The sequence below is a fragment of the Arachis duranensis genome, chromosome 3 (genome assembly GCF_000817695.3).
Source record: "Arachis duranensis cultivar V14167 chromosome 3, aradu.V14167.gnm2.J7QH, whole genome shotgun sequence".
NCBI lineage: Eukaryota > Viridiplantae > Streptophyta > Magnoliopsida > Fabales > Fabaceae > Arachis > Arachis duranensis.
Genome location: NC_029774.3, coordinates 55,719,799 through 55,744,002, shown reverse-complemented (window position 1 = coordinate 55,744,002; position 24,204 = coordinate 55,719,799). Strand labels below are relative to the sequence as shown.

At 36.9% G+C, this 24,204-nt stretch overlaps 4 protein-coding genes across 4 annotated transcripts; 2 read left to right on the top strand and 2 right to left on the bottom strand.

Annotated features, from left to right (window-relative positions):
- Positions 1-702: 702 nt before the first annotated feature.
- On the top strand, positions 703-4,492 carry LOC107479440 (probable pectinesterase/pectinesterase inhibitor 12). The gene is made up of 2 exons (XM_016099571.3): positions 703-1,733; positions 3,555-4,492. Exons 1-2 carry the CDS (start codon positions 824-826, stop codon positions 4,259-4,261), a joined length of 1,617 nt encoding a protein of 538 aa, XP_015955057.1. The 5' UTR covers positions 703-823; the 3' UTR covers positions 4,262-4,492.
- A 704-nt stretch (positions 4,493-5,196) lies between these two features.
- LOC107479450 (putative pectinesterase/pectinesterase inhibitor 45) lies at positions 5,197-7,876 on the top strand. The gene is made up of 3 exons (XM_016099582.3): positions 5,197-6,143; positions 6,303-6,463; positions 7,185-7,876. Exons 1-3 carry the CDS (start codon positions 5,197-5,199, stop codon positions 7,874-7,876), a joined length of 1,800 nt encoding a protein of 599 aa, XP_015955068.1.
- A 9,493-nt stretch (positions 7,877-17,369) lies between these two features.
- Positions 17,370-17,778, bottom strand: LOC107479451 (uncharacterized). The gene is made up of 2 exons (XM_016099583.1): positions 17,656-17,778; positions 17,370-17,588 (listed from the first exon to the last, which is right to left on the bottom strand). The coding sequence occupies exons 1-2, from the start codon at positions 17,776-17,778 to the stop codon at positions 17,370-17,372; spliced, it is 342 nt and encodes a 113-aa protein (XP_015955069.1).
- A 305-nt stretch (positions 17,779-18,083) lies between these two features.
- Positions 18,084-18,599, bottom strand: LOC107479452 (uncharacterized). Its single transcript, XM_016099585.1, has one exon. It carries the CDS (start codon positions 18,597-18,599, stop codon positions 18,084-18,086), a length of 516 nt encoding a protein of 171 aa, XP_015955071.1.
- Between the last annotated feature and the right edge of the window lie 5,605 nt (positions 18,600-24,204).

The window sequence follows — 24,204 nt, the reverse complement described above, 5'->3', positions numbered from 1 at the left end:
GGAAACGCTGGGTCCGATTGGTGTGGGGGAAGAAACGCTGGGTTCGATTCCTTTTATACAACCCTTTTTGACACCACACCCTAGTAAATCACCCACTCACCCCATATACACGCCTAACACCATACACTCCCCAATATCAAAATTAAAAAGCGTAAAAAACACTCCACTCGGAATAAAGTAAAAAAATATTCTATTTTTAAATTATTTTTTAAATTTTATTATTAGAATAATTATCTGCACATTTAATAAATTGAATATGTACTCATTATTAATTGTATAAAAGTAAATTGAATTAAAAAAATAATAATTTAATTAAAAATAATAAACATAATCACATGCATATTTATAGAATTGAACATTTAACATATTTATTATTTATATTATTTAGAGTTATGATAGGTAACTAATGACTTTTTTGAATAATATAAACAACCACCAATAAAATAAAAACATATTACACCTTCAAATTATTTACCTAAATTTTAATATTAAAATAATCATTCGTACATTTAAATAAAATAAATATCTCATATATCTATTATTCATCCATATTATTAATTATCTATACTTTTTCTATTATTTAATATTTTTATTATCTACTTGTACTTTTTCAAACTACAAAAGTCCATGACATTATTGTCCGTGTGTTTAGCTATTTGATTTAATGCCATTGTCGTATATGTATAATCAAACACATGAAGTTCAAAGCCCGTGTTGCTTTAGATTCTGTTCAGTATTCACTGTCACCAATTATTTAAAGGGATTCAGATACTCTGCTTCCTTCTCATCATTCACGAGCTCGTTCCTTGAACATCATTATTCCATGGCTTCCACCTCTCATAAACTCACCTTCCTCTTTTCTCTCACACTCTTTTTATTATTCTCCTCATCACATGCTTATGCTGCTGTTAACTCTTCAAATTCCTCAACACTATTTCACACCAACCTTTCTTCCTTAAGATCTTTCTGCAAAACCACCCCTTACCCAGAAACATGCTTCGAATCACTGAAGCTTTCAATCTCAATAAACATAAGTCCAAACATCATTACCTACCTCCTTCACTCCCTACAAGTCGCAATTTCCGAAGCCACAAAGCTATCAACACTTTTCCAAAGCGTTGGTGCCTCAAACTCAAACATCAGAGAGAAACAAAAGGGTTCAATCCAAGACTGCAAGGAGCTTCACCAATCAACTTTAACATCTCTAAAGAGATCACTCTCCGGGGTTCGTAACTCCCAGAACTCAAGAAAATTGCGTGATGCTAGAACCTTCCTCAGTGCAGCACTCACAAACAAGAACACTTGTCTAGAAGGCCTAGACTCTGCTTCCGGAACCATGAAACAAAAACTGGTAAACTCCGTTATTAACACTTACAAGCACGTGAGTAATTCCCTCTCAATGCTTTCTAATCCAGGAAGTGACGACAACGATGGTGGATTCATGAAGAAAAGCTTGGAAGATGGGGAGCAGTATGATCCAAACGAGGTGATTGTTGTGGCGAAAGATGGAACAGGGAACTTCAGCACTGTCTCTGATGCAATAAACTTTGCTCCCAATAACAGCTATGTGAGGACGGTAATCTATGTGAAAGAAGGGGTTTATGAGGAAAATGTTGAGATCCCAAGTTGTAAGCCTAACATTGTTCTTGTTGGAGATGGAAGTGACGTCACTGTCATTACTGGTAGCAGAAGTGCTGGTGATGGATGGACCACTTTCAGATCTGCAACTCTAGGTGAAGTCTTTGTATCCATTTTTCTTGCTTTGTCCTCTCTATCATTCAGATTTTGTAAAACAAATTTGGATTTAATTCTTAATTTTTTTTTAATATTACAATTTTAATTATATCTATTAGATCATATAATTTCGCAACTTAAATTATAGTACATAATAAGTTAATAGATTCTAGTAATTTCCTTAGATCATTAACATTTAATTGTAATTAAATATATATATTATTTAATTTATTTTTAATATATATTTTATATTTCGATATGTATTTTGTACGAATAATTGTATGATGGCTGACTTTTAATGTGCATGTATAATTTTTTCGTAATTTATGTTTCTAGTTTACTTCTTCAATTTTAAATACAATATTATCTATTAGAAAACCAAGAGGTGTAGCAGCGTTGTCATTCAACTCTGTCTCTTAAACATTAAACAAGGAATTCGAATCCTAGAAATGTATATTGGGATGGTTTCTTGACCAACAATTCTGTTCTTGTGGAACCTTTTTAGGTGATTTTCTCATCGGCAATGAATGTCGAAGAAAAAAATCTATTAGAAACTAAAGTAATGCTAGGAAATTAATATAAGCAAACATTATAGTAGCTTAACTAATAAGACGAGGCAAAGAAAACTTGTAAAAAATGAGCTTTTACTAAGTTAGATTTTGGATTTTTTTTTCAATTAAATTTTTAATATTCTTATTTTTAAGAATTTTAAATTTTTTTTTTCTTATGTTATGTTGAATATTAATTATAATGTTGACTGTGTTATGTTGGCTTCTGCGACCTTCTCAAAAAATAAAAAAAAATACGCGATAGAGTGCTTATGCCCTATAATTTTTTTAATATCTTAAGACTAAATTATCTAAATCGATATATTTTGTATGAATAATTAATGGGTCATCTTCACTGGTGATTGTGATTGTAGACTGTAGCTGTTATTTGTTAGTGGTATGTATTCACTATTCAGGCCTCATTCGTGTGTTCCTTTATTATGAAAACTTATGTGAATGTATATTATGTGGTACTTTTCGTCAATAATTTTAATCTTGTTCGGGAAGAAAATATGAGAAATGATGTTGGTATAAATTTGTTTTCTTATTATATAAAAGATAAATCTTTTTTATCTTCTCTATTTGTATTGATATGTTTTATATAAATAGTAAAAGATGCTTTAAGAAGAGTCACAGGTTTTTCTTTATCCTTGGTTCTGGCATTAATTCCGTATTCCTTGCAATTGATTTGTTCTTGATAGCAGAGACACATAGTAGAACAATAAGAGAAAAAAGTTACTGGATTGGACATGTTTTTGAATTTAATGAATCATCTTATGAAAATTAATGGCTCCAATTGGTAACTTCAAAGGTTACTGACTTACTGGCATTATCTAAGTGCAATTTATTTGTTACTCCTTTAGTTTTAAAACTATGTATAATTTTATATCTAATCATGTTACATGTAAACAGATAACAAATTATTTATTTATATAAAAAATATATATTAAAACTGAATAAATAACGTATATATTTCTATATAAATAAATAGTAACTATTTGATAACTGATTTTTATATCCACCTAACATTTTTATTTTACATCAAGATGCATTTAACTTTGGCTATGCATATACTGAGTTTGCAAAGTGAACAATGTATTTTATTACTGGAAGCACAATGGATAGTGGAAGCATAGCAGAAGATAAGAGAAAACATTGTATTTTGTGCTTCTTGTTAGGCAATTTCTCTCTTATTTTTGTCATAGAATTAAGCAACAAATTAAAATGACAAATTGACTGATTATACATTTGCTCTTGTATCTCCTTTTCCAGCTGTATCTGGTGATGGCTTTCTAGCACGTGACATAGCTTTTGAGAACAGTGCAGGTCCTGAGAAGCGTCAAGCAGTTGCATTAAGAGTAAACGCAGATTTAACCGCTTTCTACCGGTGTTCCATTTATGGTTACCAAGACACGCTCTATGTTCACTCCTTCAGACAATTCTACAGAGAATGCGACATTTACGGAACCATAGATTTCATATTCGGTAACGCCGCCGTAGTCCTACAAGAATGTAACATTGTTTCAAGAAAGCCATTGCCTGGCCAATTCACTGTGATAACGGCACAATCGAGAGATACGCCGGACGAGGACACCGGAATCTCGATCCAAAACTGCTCAATTATAGCCACAACTGATTTGTATGCAGCTTCAAACTCTAGCACTACCATTAAGAGCTACCTTGGTAGGCCATGGAGGGTTTATTCAAGAGTTGTTTATCTTGAGTCATACATTGATGACTTCATTGACCCAAAGGGTTGGTCAAAATGGTCTAATAGTGATGATGATCAAGGCTTGGATACTTTGTATTATGGAGAGTTTGAGAATTATGGACCTGGTTCAAGAACAAATGGACGTGTAAATTGGGTTGGCTACCATGTGATGAATTACAATGATGCCTATAACTTCACGGTTTCAGAGTTCATCACTGGTGATGCTTGGCTTGGGTCTACTTCTTTTCCTTATGATGATGGTATTTAAGCAAATAGTGAAACTAATGTAGCTTTATTTTGTTTCACTTTTTGCTAATGTCACTACTGTGTCCGATCCTTGGTGATCTACCTGCATAGGGCATTAAAGAAGTTGCTAGAAGAGTAATCAATGTACAATAATAAAAGTTTCAATATTAAATACATTATGTAGAGTCCTTTCTTGGTTGCAAATTCTAATGTGAATGCAGGGCCTTATGATCAAGAAGATAAAGGTTTTACATGGCAGTTTTTCAACAACACCAAGCCCCCGCTTCTTCAACCACTGTATAAATATCAAAAATAGGAAATATATAATTTTTTTATGGTGTCCAATAATAGTTGATTTTGTGGTATACACAAAATATTTTTGAATTAGTTACTAAATTTTTAGGAAGTATTTAAATGGCGACATGGCAAATGTGATTATTTTAAATATACTGGTGTTTATAACAAAACATAACAATTAATACAATGGGAAAAATTAGAAAATTTTATGACAACCAGTTTACATATAGTTAACTATTAAAATAATGACGATTGAATAATATTTGTGTTAAAATTTACTAAGCACACTTAATTTAACAAAATTCTATACATCATTAACAAGAAACAGTTTCACCCTTAGAAAAATGGAGGGAAGCGTTTTCTAAGTTGGTCATAAGGGGGAAAGAAAATAAGGCTGCAAATGAAGAGCCCTAAACCAAACACTTGAAAATAGCAATGCCTGAAATGTCTCTCATCCAGACCTTCCTACTCTCCCTTCAAACAAATGCTAGTGAGGTTCCAAAATGGCTCAAACAATGAAACATGAACAAGGAAGGCCTAAAATTAAACCCTGCTTGCTTCTCTTCCACTCACTATCCCTCTCTCACCTTCCCTTTCTTGGCTTGAACCTAAGGCAGAGCCTCCCTCTGCCTTAGACCTGGACTACCAACAATTCCGACAATGGCATTCCAAGATTTCGATATCATAAACGAACGGAGACGACAGGAGAGGAGAAAAAAGATCCAGAAGAGAATCCTCATCGGTCTAGTATCTACCATTCTTCTTGTATGCATCATAGGCGCTGCGGCCTACGTTGGACTCAATTCCAAGTCCTCCGGTGGAGGTGGGAGTGACCACGGCAAGTCACCGTCCAAGCCGAGTCACCAGCCTACCACCACCTCTGCTTCCGCCTCGGCCTCCACCAATACCAAAGCATTGGAAGCTTCATCGAAGATTGTGAAAGTAATATGCGAAGCTGCAGAATATAAGGACAAATGCGAAAGCTCCCTTGGCGATGCTGTTAAGAATGACCCCAACGCACAACCAAAAGATCTGCTTAAATACTCCATCAAACTAGCTCAGGACGAGGTTGGAAAGGCCTTCAACAAAACCACCTCCATGAAATTTGAATCCGAAATGGACAAAGGAGCGTATGAAGATTGCAAGCAGCTTTTTGACGACGCCAAGGAAGAACTCGGCTTCTCCATCTCCGAAATCACCGCTGATGATCTGAAGAAGCTTTCTACAAAAGCCCCTGATCTCAACAACTGGCTGAGTGCAGCTATCTCTTACCACCAAACCTGCATTGATGGCTTCCCCGAAGGGGAATTGAAGACACAACTTAAGGATGTCTTTAAGGATTCTCAAGAATTTGTTAGCAATTCGCTTTCTATTGTAACTGCAGTGTCGACAGTTCTTTCTGCCGTGCAATCAGTTTTGACTCGCCACTTGCTTTCGGAGAAAAACGTCAGCGCTACTCCTTCTTGGGTCAACAGCGAGGATCGGAGGATTCTGAAGGCGGCGGATGACAAACCCACGCCGAACGTAACTGTGGCAAAAGATGGCAGCGGCAACTTCAAAACTGTCTCCGAAGCCTTGGCAGCCATTCCAGAAAAATATGATGGACGGTATGTTGATTTTTCACTTAGTCTGTGTTTTTTTTTTTTTAGTTATCAATTTTAATGGAGAAAACTGTGGGTAAGTTTTCTTATTATTTTTCTTTTTTTGAATTGTTATTTTTTAATTGTTGTTCATACGAGCATATATTTTCAATTCTGAACATGCAGCTACGTAGTTTATGTTAAAGAAGGAATATACGAGGAGACAGTGACTGTTACAAAGAAAATGGAAAACATGACCATGTATGGTGATGGATCACAAAAGAGTATCATCACTGGCAGCAAAAATTTTGTAGATGGAGTTAGGACTTTCCAAACTGCAACCTTTGGTATGTATAAGCTATATGCTCTTATGCTAAATGTGCCTGTTACTACAAGTGCCTCTTAAGTTAATAATAATAATAATAATAAATAAGGTGCTTGTTATAATACGTATAGTTACCGTGATTATAGTGGTCTTTTAACTTTAAAAACACTTAATTTTTTTAATTTAACAATTAATAATAAAAAATTCCTAAATATAAAAAATGTGACTTTAAATTTAACAATACAAAATATTGCTAAAATTGTTTAATCATCGTAGTCGCCAACTCGCCATACTTATAAACACCATATACTCTATCTATGTATATAGTCTCAACAAGCACATTAAAACGCCAGTAACAAGACAAAGAGAAATAAAAGAGAAAAATCAAAATGAGAGAAAATAAGTCCAAATTGAAGAATCTACTAAAAGTAGTAAAATACAAATAACATTTTATTAAATTTAAGATACTCCATCGGCTCCTAGCAAGATTCTCTTTCTAATAATAATGTATATATTGATACTTATACACTTACTTTGATGCTTATTTGAGATTCTTATTAAATTTAAGACTTCAAAATATGCAATGAATAAAAATGAATAGGACGGCACTCCAATGAATGGTTATAGATTAAATGTCCAAAATATATTGGTGTATAAATAATTATTTCCTAATAACATGAAATATTTTGCGACATCTTGTATATATAGCTAATTTAAAATTAATTCGGTTTTTGATACTGCAGTGGTGCTTGGAAATGGGTTCTTGGGCAAAGCAATGGGATTTAGAAACACTGCTGGGCCGGAGAAGCATCAAGCGGTGGCAGCCAGAGTTCAAGCAGACCGTGCAATGTTCGTTAACTGTCGCTTCGAGGGCTACCAAGACACGCTATACGCCCAAACCCACCGCCAATTCTACCGGAGCTGTGTCATTTCCGGCACCGTCGATTTCATCTTTGGCGACGCAGCCGCCATCTTCCAGAACTGCATCATGACACTTAGAAAACCAATGGACAATCAACAAAACATCGTAACTGCTCAAGGCAGGTACGACCAAAAGGAGACAACTGGCTTCGTTCTGCAAAAGTGTGAGATCAAAGCGGACGACAAGCTAGCTCCGGATAAGGACAAGATCAGGAGCTATCTTGGGAGGCCATGGAAGGAATACTCGAGAACCATTGTAATGGAATCCGATATTGGCGATGTAATTCACCCTGATGGGTGGCTACCTTGGGAAGGCGACTTTGCACTCAAGACACTATTCTATGGTGAGTTCAACAACACAGGACCTGGTGCCAGCACCAATGCCAGGGTCAACTGGGTTGGCCGCAAAGTCCTTAGCAGGGATGAGGCTAGCAAGTTCACTGTAGGAACTTTCTTGGATGGAGCATGGTTTAGTGGTAGAGGCGTACCAACTCAATATGGCTTGTACAATTGAGGGGTTTAGTCATATAATTCTATGCTTGTGCTCTCTGTTATTATCGGTCTATGTCTTGTGGTTCTTTGTTGAAGAGCCAGTAGAGTTTGGTGCTCTCATGTTGTGCCACGTTTTGTTCCGCAGTGTGGGGAAATCTAAGGCTCCATGCAACTGAAGTTGCTCAATTTGATTGTTTTTTGGTTTTGAACCAACTTTAATTTGGTTGGGTAGGAAAAGTTTGCACAACACTATTACCAGGTGCTTGTGGCTATAGGAATTATATACATACTAGTTTATTTATTCTCGCTGATAGAAGCGAAAAATAAGTTGATCATCAAATGTTTTATAGAATCAAATTGTCATTCGTAGTTCTCTACCAAAAATAAATTGTCATTTGTATAGTTCTTAGTTGTTTGTATATATAAGAGGGAATTAATTTCTTCTATTTACAACGAATAAAATAAAAATATATATAGGTCTCTAGTTTTGTTGCGACGAGTGTCTGTGATTTTGAACACAGTTGCGCTACATACACACCACTTTTAGCCATCATATTTGTATACTATAAGAATACAAAATCTAAAAATCAAAAATAAAAAATCAAAGCCCCACTCTCATTCTTTACACACACTGAAATTCTTTTCTCACTCTCATTCTTTGATGGTTTATCAGTGGCTAAGAGAAGGGGGTTGAATCTTAACCCCTTTTTTGCTTAGTAACTTTTGCTGTCCTTCAGAACACTTGAGGATATATTTCTTATTTTTGTCTCGTGCCTAGCCAAGAGACCTTTTTGTTTTGTCTCGTGACCAGCCACGAGATATTTTTCAATTTTGTTTCCTATGCAGCAGAATCAGAAATAGAGTAGAAGAGAGAGAAAATTACACCAAGATATATCCTGGTTCAGCTGCTAAGTGCAATGTAGTCTACATCCAGTCTCCATCACAACAATGATGGAATTTCACTATAATCATCTTTGATTATAAACACCAATTCTCCCTAAGAACTACCCTTCCTATCCGGGACAAGTCTAGAATCTAATCCCAATCCTGAACTTAACTTGGTAACCTACCAAGCTTTCAACTGCAAAGTACTAACCCAACTTGCAAGGGGATTTCCACAGAATCATGATACACAACACATATGTACAAATGACCTCTAAGGACATCTATGGCTTTTCTTTCAATTTTGCACACTCTGCCTTTTTCCGCTCTATGGTTTTTTCTTACAAACCTCACTGTTTGCCTTTTTCCATGAGACTCAAGACAAACAAAATTAAACAGAAAAATACAAAATGAAGAACATTGAATGAGAAGAACTTCTGTTAGCTTAGGTAGCTATGTGAACACTGTGCTTTCACTCTTTTTCTTTCCTTGCTTCAAGCCCTGGCTGTTCTCCCTTATTTATAGAAGGGGAAGCCTCCACGGTTGAAACTATTGAACCAAGCTAAACTTCTTCTTCTTCAAGTAAAACCGGTTCGGCCAAAGAGAGAGGAGAGATAACCGAATGATATATCCAACATGCAATTACCTCTGAGTCTTCTCTTTACACCAAGCTTCATCAATCCGAGCCATCCAACTTGACTTACACTCCAAGAAGGATTCCCAGCCCTTGATGCGTTCTTGATACATGACAGCTCCTCCTGCTCCACTTTTGCTTCCTCCTTCACGTAGCCTCCCTAGCCACCTTCTATTATGAGTGAACACAAAGCAGAGACGAGCCATACCTCCGAGATCTTCTTCTTCTAACCAAGATCAACTTCTTTCATTTTTGGTATGGAGAGCATGAGCTTACTTCACTAAACTTACCTATTTTTGGTGAAGATATCAGCCACAGCATACTTTTTGTTTTCTTTTTCTTGCCATCATTACAATGGTCTTTAGCTTGCATCTAGCTTCTTCTTCATTACTCTGATAGCTTGCAAAGGCTTCCATGCTTTCTCTGTGAAGTGACCGAATGAAGAAGAGAGATAAGAGAGAAGAGAGAATAGAAAGAAAAGCATGTAATGAATTTGAACAAATTAAATCAAAATGAATTAATTCCTACTCCCCTTTCTTTCTTAGTGGCGTGTAACATTAATGAGGCCATCAAATCAATTGCATATTCTCTCTCATGTTTCCAATGCAAGTTAATTCAAGTTAATTGAATTTGAAATCCATCACAACTTGAAAGTGGGATCCGTTGGAAGCAAGGAACTTTGTTTTCTTTCAATATTGGTTTCGGACCAAGCTTTGGTCTTAGTAGCAAAGATTCCAATTGGGCTTATATCACAATTTCTGGCCCAAATAGCATAACCATGATTTCAGCCACCATAATCACAACAATTTAATATCAAGGCTAAGAAAAATATTCCAATGGGCTCGTTATATTTTGGCCCAATAGCAAAATCTGCATAGCAAAATTATTTAATTAGCACATATGGATTAAAATCAAATTAATAATTTTGCAACTAATGGTTATAATAATGTTTGATCATCACTAATTTAATTTAGAGTTTTTCAAACTCATCAATCTCCCCCTTGATGACAAACATTTTTAAAAATTGAAATGGAAAGAAATCAAAGATTAGAGTACTCCCTTTGAATACTTGGATTCCTTCCTTTCCAATTGTTACATGGCTCCCCCTTAATGTATGCTATTTTACCAAGGGAAGCTTTACCTGTAACTTTTGAAATCAAGCTTAAGGCAACTATGTTATTCAACATATAAAATTTGAGATGTTGAATGGCTTGATTTATGAGCGGAGTTGAAGTGATAAACAAAATTCATTTGTTATCATGCATAAGATTTTCTGCTCAGACAAACAAAATGTTTGAGTACAAAGTACATCACAACCAAGACATATTTGATAATTCCACAAACCATTGTTGCCATAAACTGAACAATATTTTCCAGCCATCAAAAGTTTTATATTTATTTGTAAGGAAAACATTTTAATCAACTATAATCATATCAGAGCACACAAAGTTTGTTAAGCATTTATTCATAAATCAGAGCATAAGGAATCATAAAAAATTTTAGAGTCCAGCAAACATATTGCCACAACAGAGACAAACCATTTGAACAAAAAATATCAGCAAGCATATCAACTCAACAAATCATTGAAACAAGGTTGATCATGAATTATAAGAGATTTCCGCCCATGTTTACCCTATTTCTTTCTATTTTCAATTTTTCAGCTTTCCTCCCCCTTTTGTCATCAAAGGGGTCCTGCGAAAAAAATGATAATGGTATGCATAATATCCAAAATATAACCAGTACCAAAATAACCAGGAGTTTAACAAAGTGTCACAGGTCTAAAGTATCCAAACAACCTACAAAGTATCAGAATAAACCAAACAGAGCCAGAAATCAACAAGAAATAGTGATCAATCATCAGAGAAGTTGTACTCAGAGCCATCTGCATCATCATCATTGGCACCCCCCATCTCTTCTTCGAAATTCTGCAGCATCAAACCCACCCTTTCTTGGCACTTCTTCCAAGCTCTTTCGTTTTCGTGTGCTAGCTTGTGAGCGGGCTTGTAAGATTGCACCATCATTTGGGACATGTTAGAAAACTCAGTGAGAACTTCCCTGATTGATTCTGTCACCTTGGATGGCTCGGCTGGGAGGCTCTTAAGATCACTGTCAGAGGGCATTGACCATTTCCCTTTGGTGCCTTTCAAAGTACCTGAAACCCCTCCTCCCTTAATAAAAGAAACTTTGTTCTCTACCTCTTCATTAATTAAATCAACATTGAAGTGTTCAAAGATGCAGGTGAGAAAAATGCCATAGGAAAGGTTTGTCTTTTTGGTACTTCTAACACATTCCCACATATGCCTTACCATAAGATATGCAAATGAAATAGGAGATGAAGTAATAATAGCAAAAAGCACAAAGGTATCAGAAACGGTTACTCTATTGTGTGAGCCACTCTGTAGAGTCAAAATGTGAGTGATAATTTTGTGCAGCTGTGCTCTTTCTGGACTGAGAGCTTTGTGGGTCAAGACAGTGCCATCCAAAGCAAAAAAGTTCTCGCATGTTTGATTCAAAGCAATCTGGAGCGTGATCCCTACTTACGAGTCCTATTTCTCTGTCATATAAGCTGTTGGCCCCTCATCAACATAACCCATGGCAGCGCTTATGGTTTCTCTGTTCAGAGTCATGTAAACCTTCTTTACATAGGAATAGATTGCACCATCAATCAGCCGCATGTTTGCATAAAACTCTCGAACCAAGGCTGGGTATACAGGCTTCTGTATATTGAACAGGGGAGTCCATTTCATGTTCTCAAAAAGAGTGATGAAATTGGTTCCTTTGGCAGCAAGTGAGTCTAGGTTGGCTAGGTATGAAGCATAGAGATGACGTTTCATCAACACGTCTTTGTGGAACTCATAAGACGCACAAGAATTAAACCTGCCTGGGTCAAAATGAGAATGGCCTTTGTGGTATTTATTCTTGAAATCTAGGGATTCCAGGTTCGGTGGTTCTTTTGTGTTACGTAACATGTAACCTTTAGTTTTCTGAGAGCTTCGGGCAGACACATGTGGGGTGGCCTTCTTTGATGGTGAGGGAGGAAGGGAGGTGTGAGACTCCTCTTCTTCTTCAACCACGGGTTCCTTCTTCTTCCGAGATGATGTTCTCTGGGCTATGACTTTTCTGCACATGGTTTCGGTGGTTTGAGGTGAAGGAGATGAAGAGGATGTAGAATGAATGTGAATATGGGTATGTGTCTGAGGGGTAGAGGAGAATGGGGATTTTTTGGTGAAAGGGATTTAGTCACTTTTCCTTGGAGTAACTTTCTTTTTCATGATATGAAAGAATGAATGAAGAAGGAAGATGAAGAGAGCCGAAGTGAGTGGTGAATGGAGAGAGGTTAGGAGAGCATTTAATGTTGAGTGGAGAGAGAATGGAGGTAGTTAATGCCAATTAATGAGCGTGGTTATTAACCAAAGAAGAATTTAAAATTAAAACTAAAAGTTTAGTTCCTAGAATCAAGGGATGAGGAAAGGATAAAGATTTTATTTGACAACTTCCCAAAAGCATGATTAAGGCAAACTAAAAAATGGGTCAGAGCAAAGTCAAAGAGATTTTTGTGGGGCCCAAGGTAATTAATGTCAGCACTCTCCCTCAGTATCATGGTCCGTTCAACATACCCTGAAATTTGTCTCCTGCTTTCCTACGAGACAAAACCAAACATAATCAAAAAGTTCACAAATATTCAATAGAACTTAATTCTATCATTCCCAAACTATTTCTTAAGGTGCAGAATCTATCTTCACATAAGGGTTTTTTAAAAATGTCAGCAAGTTGTTCTTCAGATTTTACAAATTGAATATCAATAGTTCCCTTTTGCACATGTTCTCTAATAAAATGATATTTAATCTCAATGTGCTTGGTTCTTGAGTGCAAAATAGGATTTTTAAAAATGATTATAGCACTCTGATGAGTGGATAATTTATACGCTTTTTGGCATTATTTTTAGGTAGTTTTTAGTATGGTTTAGTTACTTTTTATTATATTTTTATTAGTTTTTATGAAAAAATCACATTTCTGAACTTTACTACGAGTTTGTGTGTTTTTCTGTAATTTCAGGTATTTTCTGGCTGAAATTGAGGGACCTGAGAAAAAATCTAATTTAGAGGCTGAGAAAGGACTGTAGATGCTGTTGGATTCTGACCTCTCTGCACTCAAATGCGTTTTTCTGGAGCTACAGAGATCCAATTGGTGCGTTCTCAATTGGTCTGGAAAGCTAACATCTTTGGCTTTCCAGAAATATATAATAGTTCATACTTTGTCTGAGATTTGATGACCCAAACTGGCATTAAACGCCAGCCAGAGACCCTTTTCTGGCGTAAAACGCCAGAACTGGCACACTTCTTGGTGTTAAACGCCCATTTTGGCACCAAGGGTGGCGTTTTAACTCCAATTTGAGGCACATACACGTGGAAGCTTGAAAACTCAGCCCAAACACTCACCAAGTGGGCCCCGGAAGTGGATTTCTATACTCTCTACACCTAGTTACTCATTTTCTGTAAACCTAAGTTACTAGTCTAGTATAAGAACTACTTCTAGAGATTTATTTTGTAATGCATGACATTTTATATCTCATATTGTATCTTCTACGGTATGAGTCTCTAAACCCCATAGGTGGGGTGAGGAGCACTGCTGTGTCTCAATGGATTAATGCAATTACTATTATTTTCTATTCGATCACGCTTGATTCTGCTCTAAGATACTCATTCGTACTTCAATATAAAGAATATGATGATCCGTGACACTCATCATCATTCTCAAATTTATGAACGCGTGTTTGATAACCACTCCCATTCTATTTGAGCTCAACGTAGTCATTGGGCGACAGCTTGAGTGCGTGTCTCTTGGGTTTCTAATCCACGCATTTGACTTGCATCTCCTGACAACAGAGAATTCAAACCCATGAGATCAGAACCTTCGTGGTGAAGGTTAGAATAAACGAGCTTCAAACTCATAAATGTTGGGCGCAGTGACAATGTGCAAAAGGACAGAGAGGTCTTATTCCAACATGAGTAAGAACCGATAAATGATTAGTCGTGCGGTAGCTGTGCCTAGTATTTTTCATCCGAGACGAGAGATCTGATAGATGAGTAGCCGTACAGAAGCCGTGCTTGGACAACTTTCACTGAGAGGAAGGATGATAGCCATTGACAACGGTGATCCACCAACATACAGCCAGCCATAGAAGAAGCCATGCATGTTTGGAGAAGAAGACAGTAGGAAAGCAGAGACTCAGATGACAGAGCATCTCCGAAACCTCAACCTATTCTCCATTACTGAATAATAAGTATAATTCATTTCATGCTCTTTTACTTTTTACAAACGAAATCATTTTTATCACTAATCTCCTGACTAAAAGTTACAGGATAACCATAGCTTGCTTCAAGCCGGCAATCTCTGTGGGATCAACCCTTACTCACATAAGGAATTATTACTTGGACGACCCAGTGCACTTGCTGATTAGTTGTGCGGAGTTGCAAAGGTGTGATTGCAATTCCGTGCACCAAGTTTTTGGCGCCGTTGCCGGGAATTGTTCGAGTTTTGACAACTAATGATTCATCTTGTTGCTTAGATTAAGAAAAATTTATCTTTTTTTGGTTTAGAGTCACTAAATTTGAGTCTTTTATTTTCTTGTCAAAAATTTTATTTTTCTTTATTAATCATTAATTTTTCTTTGAGTCTTTTATTATTGTTTTTGTTAAAATTTTAAAATTCTTGTTTTCTTTTTCTAGATTTTTTCGAAAATTTTTAACAAATAGATAAAAACCAATAAACTAATAATTGAGTCTTTTGTTTGAGTTTAGTTTTATGTTTTAAGTTTGGTGTCAATTGCATGTTTTTTATTTTCCTTCAATTTTTCAAATTGCATATTTTTATTTTTCTTCATATTTTTAATTACATGTTCTTAGTTCTTTCTTGATCTTCAAGTTGTTCTTGATAATTTTCTTTATTTGATCTTTAAATTTTCTTGTTTGGTGTCTTTTGTTGTTTATCTTATATATTTTCGAATTATTAGTGTCCAAAGTATAAAAATTTTTTAAGTTTGGTGTTTTTTGTGTCCTTATTTCCTTAAAAATTTTCAAAATTTGTTCTTGGTGTTCATCTTGATCTTCAAAGTGTTCTTCGTGTTCATCTGGATATTCAAAGTTTTCTTATTTGTTTTCTTTGTTTTGTTCTAAAAATTCTAAGTTTGGTGTCATTTTATTGTTTTTCTCTTTCCTCATTAAATTCAAAAAATATATTTTCCTTTATTTACTCATCATTTTCGAATTCCATAGGTTGACTTAGTCAAAATTTTTAAAATTTGGTAGTTTCTTATTAGTCAAGTCAAAATTTCAATTTTAAAAATTTATCTTTTTAAATCTTTTTCAAAACAAATTCTTTTTCAATTTTCTTTTTATATTTTTCGAAAATCTTTTATAAAATTTTTCAAAATCCTTTTTCTTTTTTTTTTTTTATAATTTTTGAATTACTTGTCCCATTTTATTAGTTTGATTGAAAAATTTTAAGTTTGGTGTTTTCTTTTTAAGAAAGTTTTTTGTTTTTTGAAATTAAAACAAGCTCAACACATGTAGTGGAGCATACAAAGATACAATACATGAAATATAGCAACTACTCATATGTCATCTCCGGCATAGCCATCAACAACACGAGTTAACTTTTGCACCACTCTCTAAAGCAACAAAATGACCTAGTCACACAGTTTACTACATTTGTTGTCTTATTCTGGAAAATAAATTCATTTCTACACAACCATATATTCCATATAATTGAGGAGAATCCAACTACCCATGTTTTTCGCATGTCTTTTCTCAACGGCATAGTCCTCCAACTCTCAAAATGTTCTTTTATGGAACCTGGGATGCTCCAAACACTACCCACATGACTAATCCATGCGCACCACACCTGCCACGCAAACTCACATGTAACAAACAGATGTTGTACAGATTCAATTTCCTTGCTACACATAACGTAGACATTATCACTTCGTTCAATGATACCCAATCTGCTTAGTCAATCCTTTGTATTGACTCGACCTACAAGCACAAACCAAGTAAACAGCTCTATCCGAGGCGGAGCCAGTCCTTTCCAGATTTTATTTTTGAACTTATAGATAAGGATATCATCCGTCAGAGTCTGTTCCTGCAAAACCTGCACAAATGAGTTAGTATTATAAACACCTCCCTTATCAAATTTCCACACTACTCTATCTTGTGTGTCACTTATCAGTCTCACAGCTTGCAAGATATCAAGCAATTGGTTTAAACTGTCAATCTCCCATTGGCAGAGTTTCCTCCTCCATAGGAGATTCCATACCCACTCAATCCCATCCCAAAAACCACATTCCGCAATCATGGATCCTTTGTTATCTGAAATCAAGTAGAGTCTCGGAAAGGAATCTTGCAGTTTCCCTGTCCGTAACCAAGTATCTTCCCAAAATCGTGTTAATCTACCATCTCCTACTTCTATAGCCAAGCCGTCGATCATCTTTTATCTGACCTGCTGCTCTTTTATTTGCAAGTGGCATATATCTCTCCACGGGCCCCTTTTTGCTGGTATCTCTTGAGTAGACAATAACTGTCCCGGGTTCAGATTATTGCAGGAGCACACTACCTTCTTCCACAAAGGACACTCTTCCTTCGAGAATCTCCACCACCACTTAAACAATAGTGCAGTATTCCGAATCATCGCATCTCCCACACCGAGTCCTCCTAATTTCTTCGGCGCCTATATCATTTCCCATTTTACAAGTGCCAGCCCAGGTCGTCCATCGTCCTTTCCCCAAAAGAACCTCCTTTGTAGAGAAATTATTTTTTTAGCCACTGTGACCGGCATTTTATACAAGCTCAAATAGTAGGTCGGTAGACTATTAATTACGGACTTGATGAGAGCTAGCTTTTCGGCTTTACTAAGGACCTTTGCTTTCCACAGACTTAGTTTCTCCTCTACCTTATCTATTACTGGCTTCCATGTTTTTACAAGCCTTGGGTTTGCTCCTAGATTAATCCTCAGATACTTCATTGGTAGACTCGCCGCTTGGCATCCTAGTAACTGGCACATCTAACCAAACCCATTCCTGACTACAATTTACCGGTATCAAACTAGACTTGTCGAAGTTAATGCTCAGCCTAGACATGACTTCAAAACACCTCAATAGTCTCTTGTAATTTCTCACTGTCTCCTCCTCTGGTGGGCAGAACATTATAGTGTCATCAGCGAACTGGAGATGTGATAACTCTATATTATCACTGCCAACTAAGAGCGGTAATATTCTCCTGTTTTTTTACCGCCTCCCCGATCATCCTGTTCAGCACATCTACAACCAGAACGAATAGATACAGTGATAATGAATCGCCTTGCCGAAGCCCCATTTCCATCTTGAACGGTTTAGACGGTGCCCCATTCACCATAATGGATATAGAAACTGTTCTAATGCATTATGTAATCCATGCCCTCCATCTTCTACCAAACCCCATCTTTTCCAGCACAATATCAACGAAATTCTATTTGACTCTATCATAAGCTTTGTGGAAGTCCAATTTAATGATTGTTGATGCCTTCTTCTTCAATTTTAGCCACTGTACAGTTTCACATGCTATTAACGCTCCATCATGTATCCTCCTGCCCTTAAAAATGCACTCTGCGATTCCCCAACTAACTATGGCATTACGCTTCTCATTCTTCTCGTCAACACTTTTGATATGACCTTATACACTCATCCCACCATACTGATCGGTCTAAGGTCCTTTATCTTCTTCGCACCCACAAACTTTGGAGCCAGCGCTACCCAAGTAACATTGGAGTCTGCTGGTAGCTTTCCTGTCACAAAAAAGCTCAACACCGCTCTTTTAAAATCCGCTCCAATCTCCTCCCAGCATCTTTTTATAAAATTCATATTATAGCCATCGTTACCTAGAGCCTTCGATGATTCGCAATCCCATACTGTCTCCTTTACTTCCTCCACCATTGGTAGTACCTCAAGTGCTTGAGCTTCCTCTTCCTCTAAGCAATTAACTAAACCATCTCTGAAGCTAATATTTGGCGACTCGTCCTGGTGGTATAACCTCCTGTAGAAATCTCTAGTGGCAACCTTAATTCTTGCATGATTCCTCATCAGCCTACCGTTAATTACTAAAGACTCAATTCGGTTATTCCTTCTCCTTGCTAATGCAATATTATAAAAGTACCTGGTATTCCTATCCATCTCCTTGGCAAGTCGAGATCTAGACATTTGCTTTCAGTGTATATCTTGCTTCTCATACCAAACCTCACAGCACATTACCAACGCCTTCCTTCTTATTTTTACTGTATCATCATAAACTCCGTTGTTCACCAGATCATCTACTTTCTTAATCTCCTCTTCAAACTTTTGTATCTTCTCCTGTATATTCCCAAAGTGTTGCTTATGCCATCTACCCAGTGGTTTTGTCAGTGCCTTTAGTTTATCCAGAAACTGCACTTTGCCCAAACCCCTCTATTCTTCCTATATCATCCTTAGGAAGCCTTCATGCGTGAACTACGCGTCTAAACTACAGAACGGTCTTGGTCCTTGAGCTATTCTTCTATCTTTCACAATCAAAGGACAATGATCTAATAGACCTCTCGGTCCCCCTCTTAACTGAGTATCCAGCTACGCATCCAGCCACTCCAAGTTAACCAGGCACCTATCGATATGACTGCAGGACTAACCTCTAAACCATGTATACTTCCTATCATTAATTGGCAAGTCCACCAACTCCATGTCATTTATCCATGTTCTAAAATCCTCGGCAGGAGCTGATAAGTTGGTCGACCCTTTTCTCTCCTCTACATGCACAATTTCATTAAAGTCTCCCATGTAACAAAATGAGGCCTGACACAATCCTGTAATATAACGTAATTCCTCCCACATTAAGAGTTTTTCCTCCCTCACATGTGGACCATACACCAGACAAACCGCACAGTAAAAATTATCTTTAGCCATCACTCCTTCTACACATAACCATCTATCTCCTTTATCAATCTTTAAAATTTTAAAATCATATCTTTTTCAAAACTTCCTAACCACTTTCTCTCTCTTCATTTTTCGAAAATCCTCATCCACAATTTTTTAATTCTTTTTAATTAATTAATTATTTTAGTTTTCAATTTTCTTTATTTATTTTTCTTCTAATTTTTGAACTTATATTCAATTTTTCATTTATTTTATTTTATTTTTATTTTCTTTTAATTTCGGTTTTCCAAAAAAAAGAGAGAGAACATTGTTTATTTACAATCCACATCATCTCCCTTTCTCCATCATGGACCTAAGTGAAAATGAACAGTCCAGAAAGACTCTGGGGTCATATGCTAACCCCACTACTGCTTCATATGGGAGTAGTATCTGTATACCCCCTATTAGAGCCAGCAATTTTGAGATAAATCCTCAGCTCATTATCATGGTGCAGCAAAATTGCCAATATTCCGGTCTTCCACAGGAAGAGCCTACTGAGTTTCTGGCACAGTTCTTACAAATTGCTGACACAGTACGTGATAAGGAAGTGGATCAGGATGTCTACAGATTATTTCTATTTCTATTTGCTTTAAAAGACCAAGCTAAGAGGTGGTTAAACAACCAACCTAAAGCCAACATAAGAACACGGAAACAATTGTCAAACAAATTTCTGAATCAATATTTCCCTCCAAAAAGGATGACACAGCAAAGGCTGGACATCCAAGCCTTTAAACAAGAGGATAATGAATCTCTTTATAATGCCTGTGAGAGGTACAGAGAGATGCTAAGGAAATGCCCCTCTGAAATGTGTTCAGAATGGGTGCAATTAGACATCTTCTACTACGGGCATACAGAAAAGGCCCATATATCTCTAGACCACTCAGCTGGTGGATCTATACACATGAGGAAGACAATTGAAGAGGCTCAAGAGCTCATTGATACAGTTGCTAGAAATCAGCATCTGTACTTAAGTAGTGAGTCCTCCATGAAAGAAGAGGCTAAAGCAATATCCACTGAACTTAGTCCTCCAGAACAAGTTGATGAACTTAATCAGCAATTGCTTTTTATAACAAAATAGTTAGCAGAATTTAAAGAGATGCTATAAGATACTAAAAATGCTAACAAGAATATGGAAGCACAATTGGATCATAAGCTCTACTTTAGAGCCACGGGAAGAGAAAGCACTAATTCAGGTGCTGAGGACACACAAGACAGCTCTTGGGTGGTCCATAAGCGATCTCAAGGGCATTAGCCCAGCCAGATGCATGCACAAGATCCTATTAGAGGATGATGCTAAGCCAGTGGTTCAACCATAGAGGCGGTTGAATCCAGCCATGAAGAAGGTGGTGCAGAAAGAGGTCACTAAGTTACTAGATGCTAGGATTATTTATCCGATTTCTGATAGCTCTTGGGTGAGTCCTGTCCAAGTTGTCCCCAAGAAGGGAGGTATGACAGTGGTTCATAGTGAAAGGAATGAACTGGTTCCCATAAGAACAGTTACAGGGTGGCGTATGTGTATTGACTACAGAAGGCTTAATACAACCACCAGAAAGGATCATTTTCCTTTACCATTCATAAACCAGATGCTAGAGAGACTAGAAGGTCATAAATACTACTGCTTTTTGGATGACTATTCATGTTACAACCAAATTGCAGTAGATCCTCAGGACCAAGAGAAAACAGCATTCGCATGTCCATCTAGAGTATTTGCCTACAGAAGGATGCCAATTTGTGCAATGCACCTGCAACCTTTCAGAGGTGTATACTCTCTATCTTCTCTGATATGGTAAAGAAATTTCTGGAAGTCTTTATGGATGACTTTTCAGTATTTGGAGACTCATTCAGCTCCTATCTTGACCATCTAGCACTTGTTCTGAAAAGGTGCCAAGAGACTAACCTGGTTTTAAACTGGGAGAAATGTCACTTTATGGTGACTGAAGGAATTGTCCTTGGGCACAGAATTTTGAACAAGGAAATAGAAGTAGATCAAGCTAAAGTAGAGGTAATTGAAAAATTACCACCACCTGCCAATGTTAAGGCAATTAGAAGCTTTCTGGGGCATGCAAGATTCTATAGGAGGTTTATAAAGGATTTTTCAAAAATTGCAAAACCTCTGAGCAATATGCTAGCCACTAATACACCATTTGTCTTTGACACACAGTGTTTTCAGGCCTTTGAGACTCTGAAAGCTAAGCTGGTCACAGTACCAGTAATTTCTGCACCAGACTGGACATTACCATTCGAACTAATGTGTGATGCCAGTAACCATGCCATTGGTGTAGTATTGGGACAGAGGCATAACAAGCTTTTGCATGTCATTTATTATGCTAGCCGTGTTTTAAATGACGCGCAGAAGAATTACACAACCACAGAAAAGGAGTTGCTTGCAGTGGTTTATGCCATTTACAAGTTCAGATCTTATTTAGTAGGATTAAAAGTGATTGTGTACACTGACAATGCTGCTCTAAAATATCTCCTCACAAAGTAGGATTCAAAACCTAGGCTCATAAGATAGGTGTTGCTTCTGTAAGAGTTTGATATAGAAATAAGAGACCGAAAAGGGTCAGAGAACTAGGTAGCTGATTACCTGTCCCAGATAGAACCAGCAGGAGTGTCCCTCCCTCCTACTGAGATCTCTTAAACCTTTCTAGATGAGCAACTCTTTGCCATTCAAGAAGTATCGTGGTTTGCAGACATTGCAAACTATAAAGCTGTGAGATTCATACCCAAAGAGTACAGTAGGCAGCAAACAAAAAAATTGATTTTTGATGCAAAGTGCTACATGTGGGATGAACCATATCTCTTTAAGAGATGTGCAGACAGAATAATCCATAGATGTGTGCCTAGAGAAGAGGCACAGAAGATCCTATGGCATTGCCATGGATCACAATGTGGAGGACATTTTGGAGGTGAGCGAACAGCCACAAAGGTTCTCCAATGTGGCTTCTACTGGCCTACTCTCTATAGAGACTCCTGAGAGTTTGTACATAACCGTGATAGTTACCAGAGAGCTGGTAATTTGCCTCACGGTTATGCCATGCCTCAGCAAGGGATCCTAGAGATTGAGTTGTTTGATATATGGGGTATTGACTTCATGGGGCCTTTCCCACCATCATATTCAAACACTTATATTCTAGTGGCAGTAGACTATGTATCCAAATGGGTAGAGGCAATTGCAACACCTACTAATGATACTAAGATAGTGATGAAGTTCCTCCAGAAGCATATCTTCAGCAGGTTCGGTGTCCCTAGGGTACTGATCAGTAATGGAGGCACTCATTTCTGCAATAAACAGCTTCACTCTGCTCTGATCCGATATGGAATTAACCACAAAGTGGGAACTCTATATCATCCACGACAAATGGGCAAGCTGAAGTCTCAAATAGAGAACTAAAACGAATCCTAGAACAGACTGTAAGTACTCGTAGAAGGGATTGGGCAAGAAGCCTGGATGATGCTCTGTGGGCATACAGAACCGCATTCAAGACTCCTATAGGGACCTCTCCATACCAGCTTGTGTATGGAAAAGCATGTCATCTACCAGTGAAACTGGAACACAAGAGCTACTGGGAAACCATGTTCCTAAACCTTGATGCTAAGGTAGCTGGAGAGAAAAGATTACTCTAGTTGAATGAGCTGGAGGAGTTCAGACTCAATGCTTTCGAAAATGCTAAAATTTACAAGGAGAAAGCAAAAAGGTGGCATGACAGAAAGCTATCATCTAGATTCTTTAAGCCAGGATAGAAGGTTCTGCTGTTTAACTCTAAGCTCAGATTGTTCTCTGGGAAATTAAAATCCCGGTGGAAGGGACCATATGTGATTACAAGTGTGTCACCATATGGATATGTAGATCTTCAGGATATTGACTCTGACAAAAAGTTCATTGTTAATGGACAGCGAGTCAAGCATTATCTTAAAGGCAATGTTGAGCAAGAATGCTCAAGACTGAGACTAGATTAAAGCTCAATAAAGTCCAGCTAAAGACAGTAAAGAAGCACTTGCTGGGAGGCAACCCAGCCATTAGAAAAGATTTGTTATTTAAATAATAATTATACAAGTTTAATATAATTTATTTTTAAAGTTTATGGTCAATTGTAGAGGTTTACAGAGTAACAGAAGAGTCCAGAATAGAAAATAGAGAAGCTAATGGAAAAGAAGCTTACTGGCGTTTAAATGCCAGTAAAGGTGGCAAACTGGGCGCTAAATGCCAGAATGGCTATCATTCTGGGCGTTTAATGCCAGGGAAGGTATCATTATGGGTGTTTAACACCAGAAACAGTAGCATCCTGGGCGTTCAGAAAAAAAGCCTAGTAACAAAGAAATTCTGGCATTGCCAGGATACCTGGCTGGGCGTTAAACACCCAAATTCGCAGCCAGATGGGCATTAAACGCCAGAATGGCTATCCTTCTAGGCATTTAACGCCAAAACAACAAAGGGGAGGTAATTTTGTTTCCAATTCAAAATTTTTTTTCAATTTTTTATGTTTTAATTCATAATTTTTTTGCATCAACAATATTTCAAATGTTCATCTTTCAATTTCTATTTTCAAAAACTAATAATCCATTCAATTCTTTTTAATTCTTTTTTTCAATTCTTTTTAATTCTTGTCCATATCTTTTTCCAAACTTACATATCTTCTCAAATTCTTCTCAAATAATTTTAATTATTTTTAACATTAACAAGTTTTTCAAAATTAATTACCTCATTCTTCTTCTACTCCCTTCTATCTTATTTTGCTCGAGGACGAGCAAAGCTTTTAAGTTTGGTGTGGAAAAGTTATGCTTTTTGCTTTCCATTACCACTTATGGCACCCAAAGTCATAGAATCCTCTAGAAAGAGGAAAGGGAAGGAAATTGCTTCTGT

Excerpts from the sequence above, each read along its gene's own strand:
- LOC107479440 (XM_016099571.3), top strand. The coding sequence starts at position 824 with ATGGCTTCCACCTCTCATAAACTCACCTTCCTCTTTTCTCTCACACTC. Across the intron at positions 1,734-3,554 it reads TTTCAGATCTGCAACTCTAG|CTGTATCTGGTGATGGCTTT; the intron begins GTGAAGTCTTTG and ends CTCCTTTTCCAG.
- LOC107479450 (XM_016099582.3), top strand. The coding sequence starts at position 5,197 with ATGGCATTCCAAGATTTCGATATCATAAACGAACGGAGACGACAGGAG. Across the intron at positions 6,144-6,302 it reads CCAGAAAAATATGATGGACG|CTACGTAGTTTATGTTAAAG; the intron begins GTATGTTGATTT and ends CTGAACATGCAG. Across the intron at positions 6,464-7,184 it reads TTTCCAAACTGCAACCTTTG|TGGTGCTTGGAAATGGGTTC; the intron begins GTATGTATAAGC and ends TTGATACTGCAG.
- LOC107479451 (XM_016099583.1), bottom strand. The coding sequence starts at position 17,778 with ATGGTGAATGGGGCACCGTCTAAACCGTTCAAGATGGAAATGGGGCTT. Across the intron at positions 17,589-17,655 it reads ACAGGATGATCGGGGAGGCG|TTCGCTGATGACACTATAAT; the intron begins GTAAAAAAACAG and ends TCACATCTCCAG.
- LOC107479452 (XM_016099585.1), bottom strand. The coding sequence starts at position 18,599 with ATGTCTAGATCTCGACTTGCCAAGGAGATGGATAGGAATACCAGGTAC.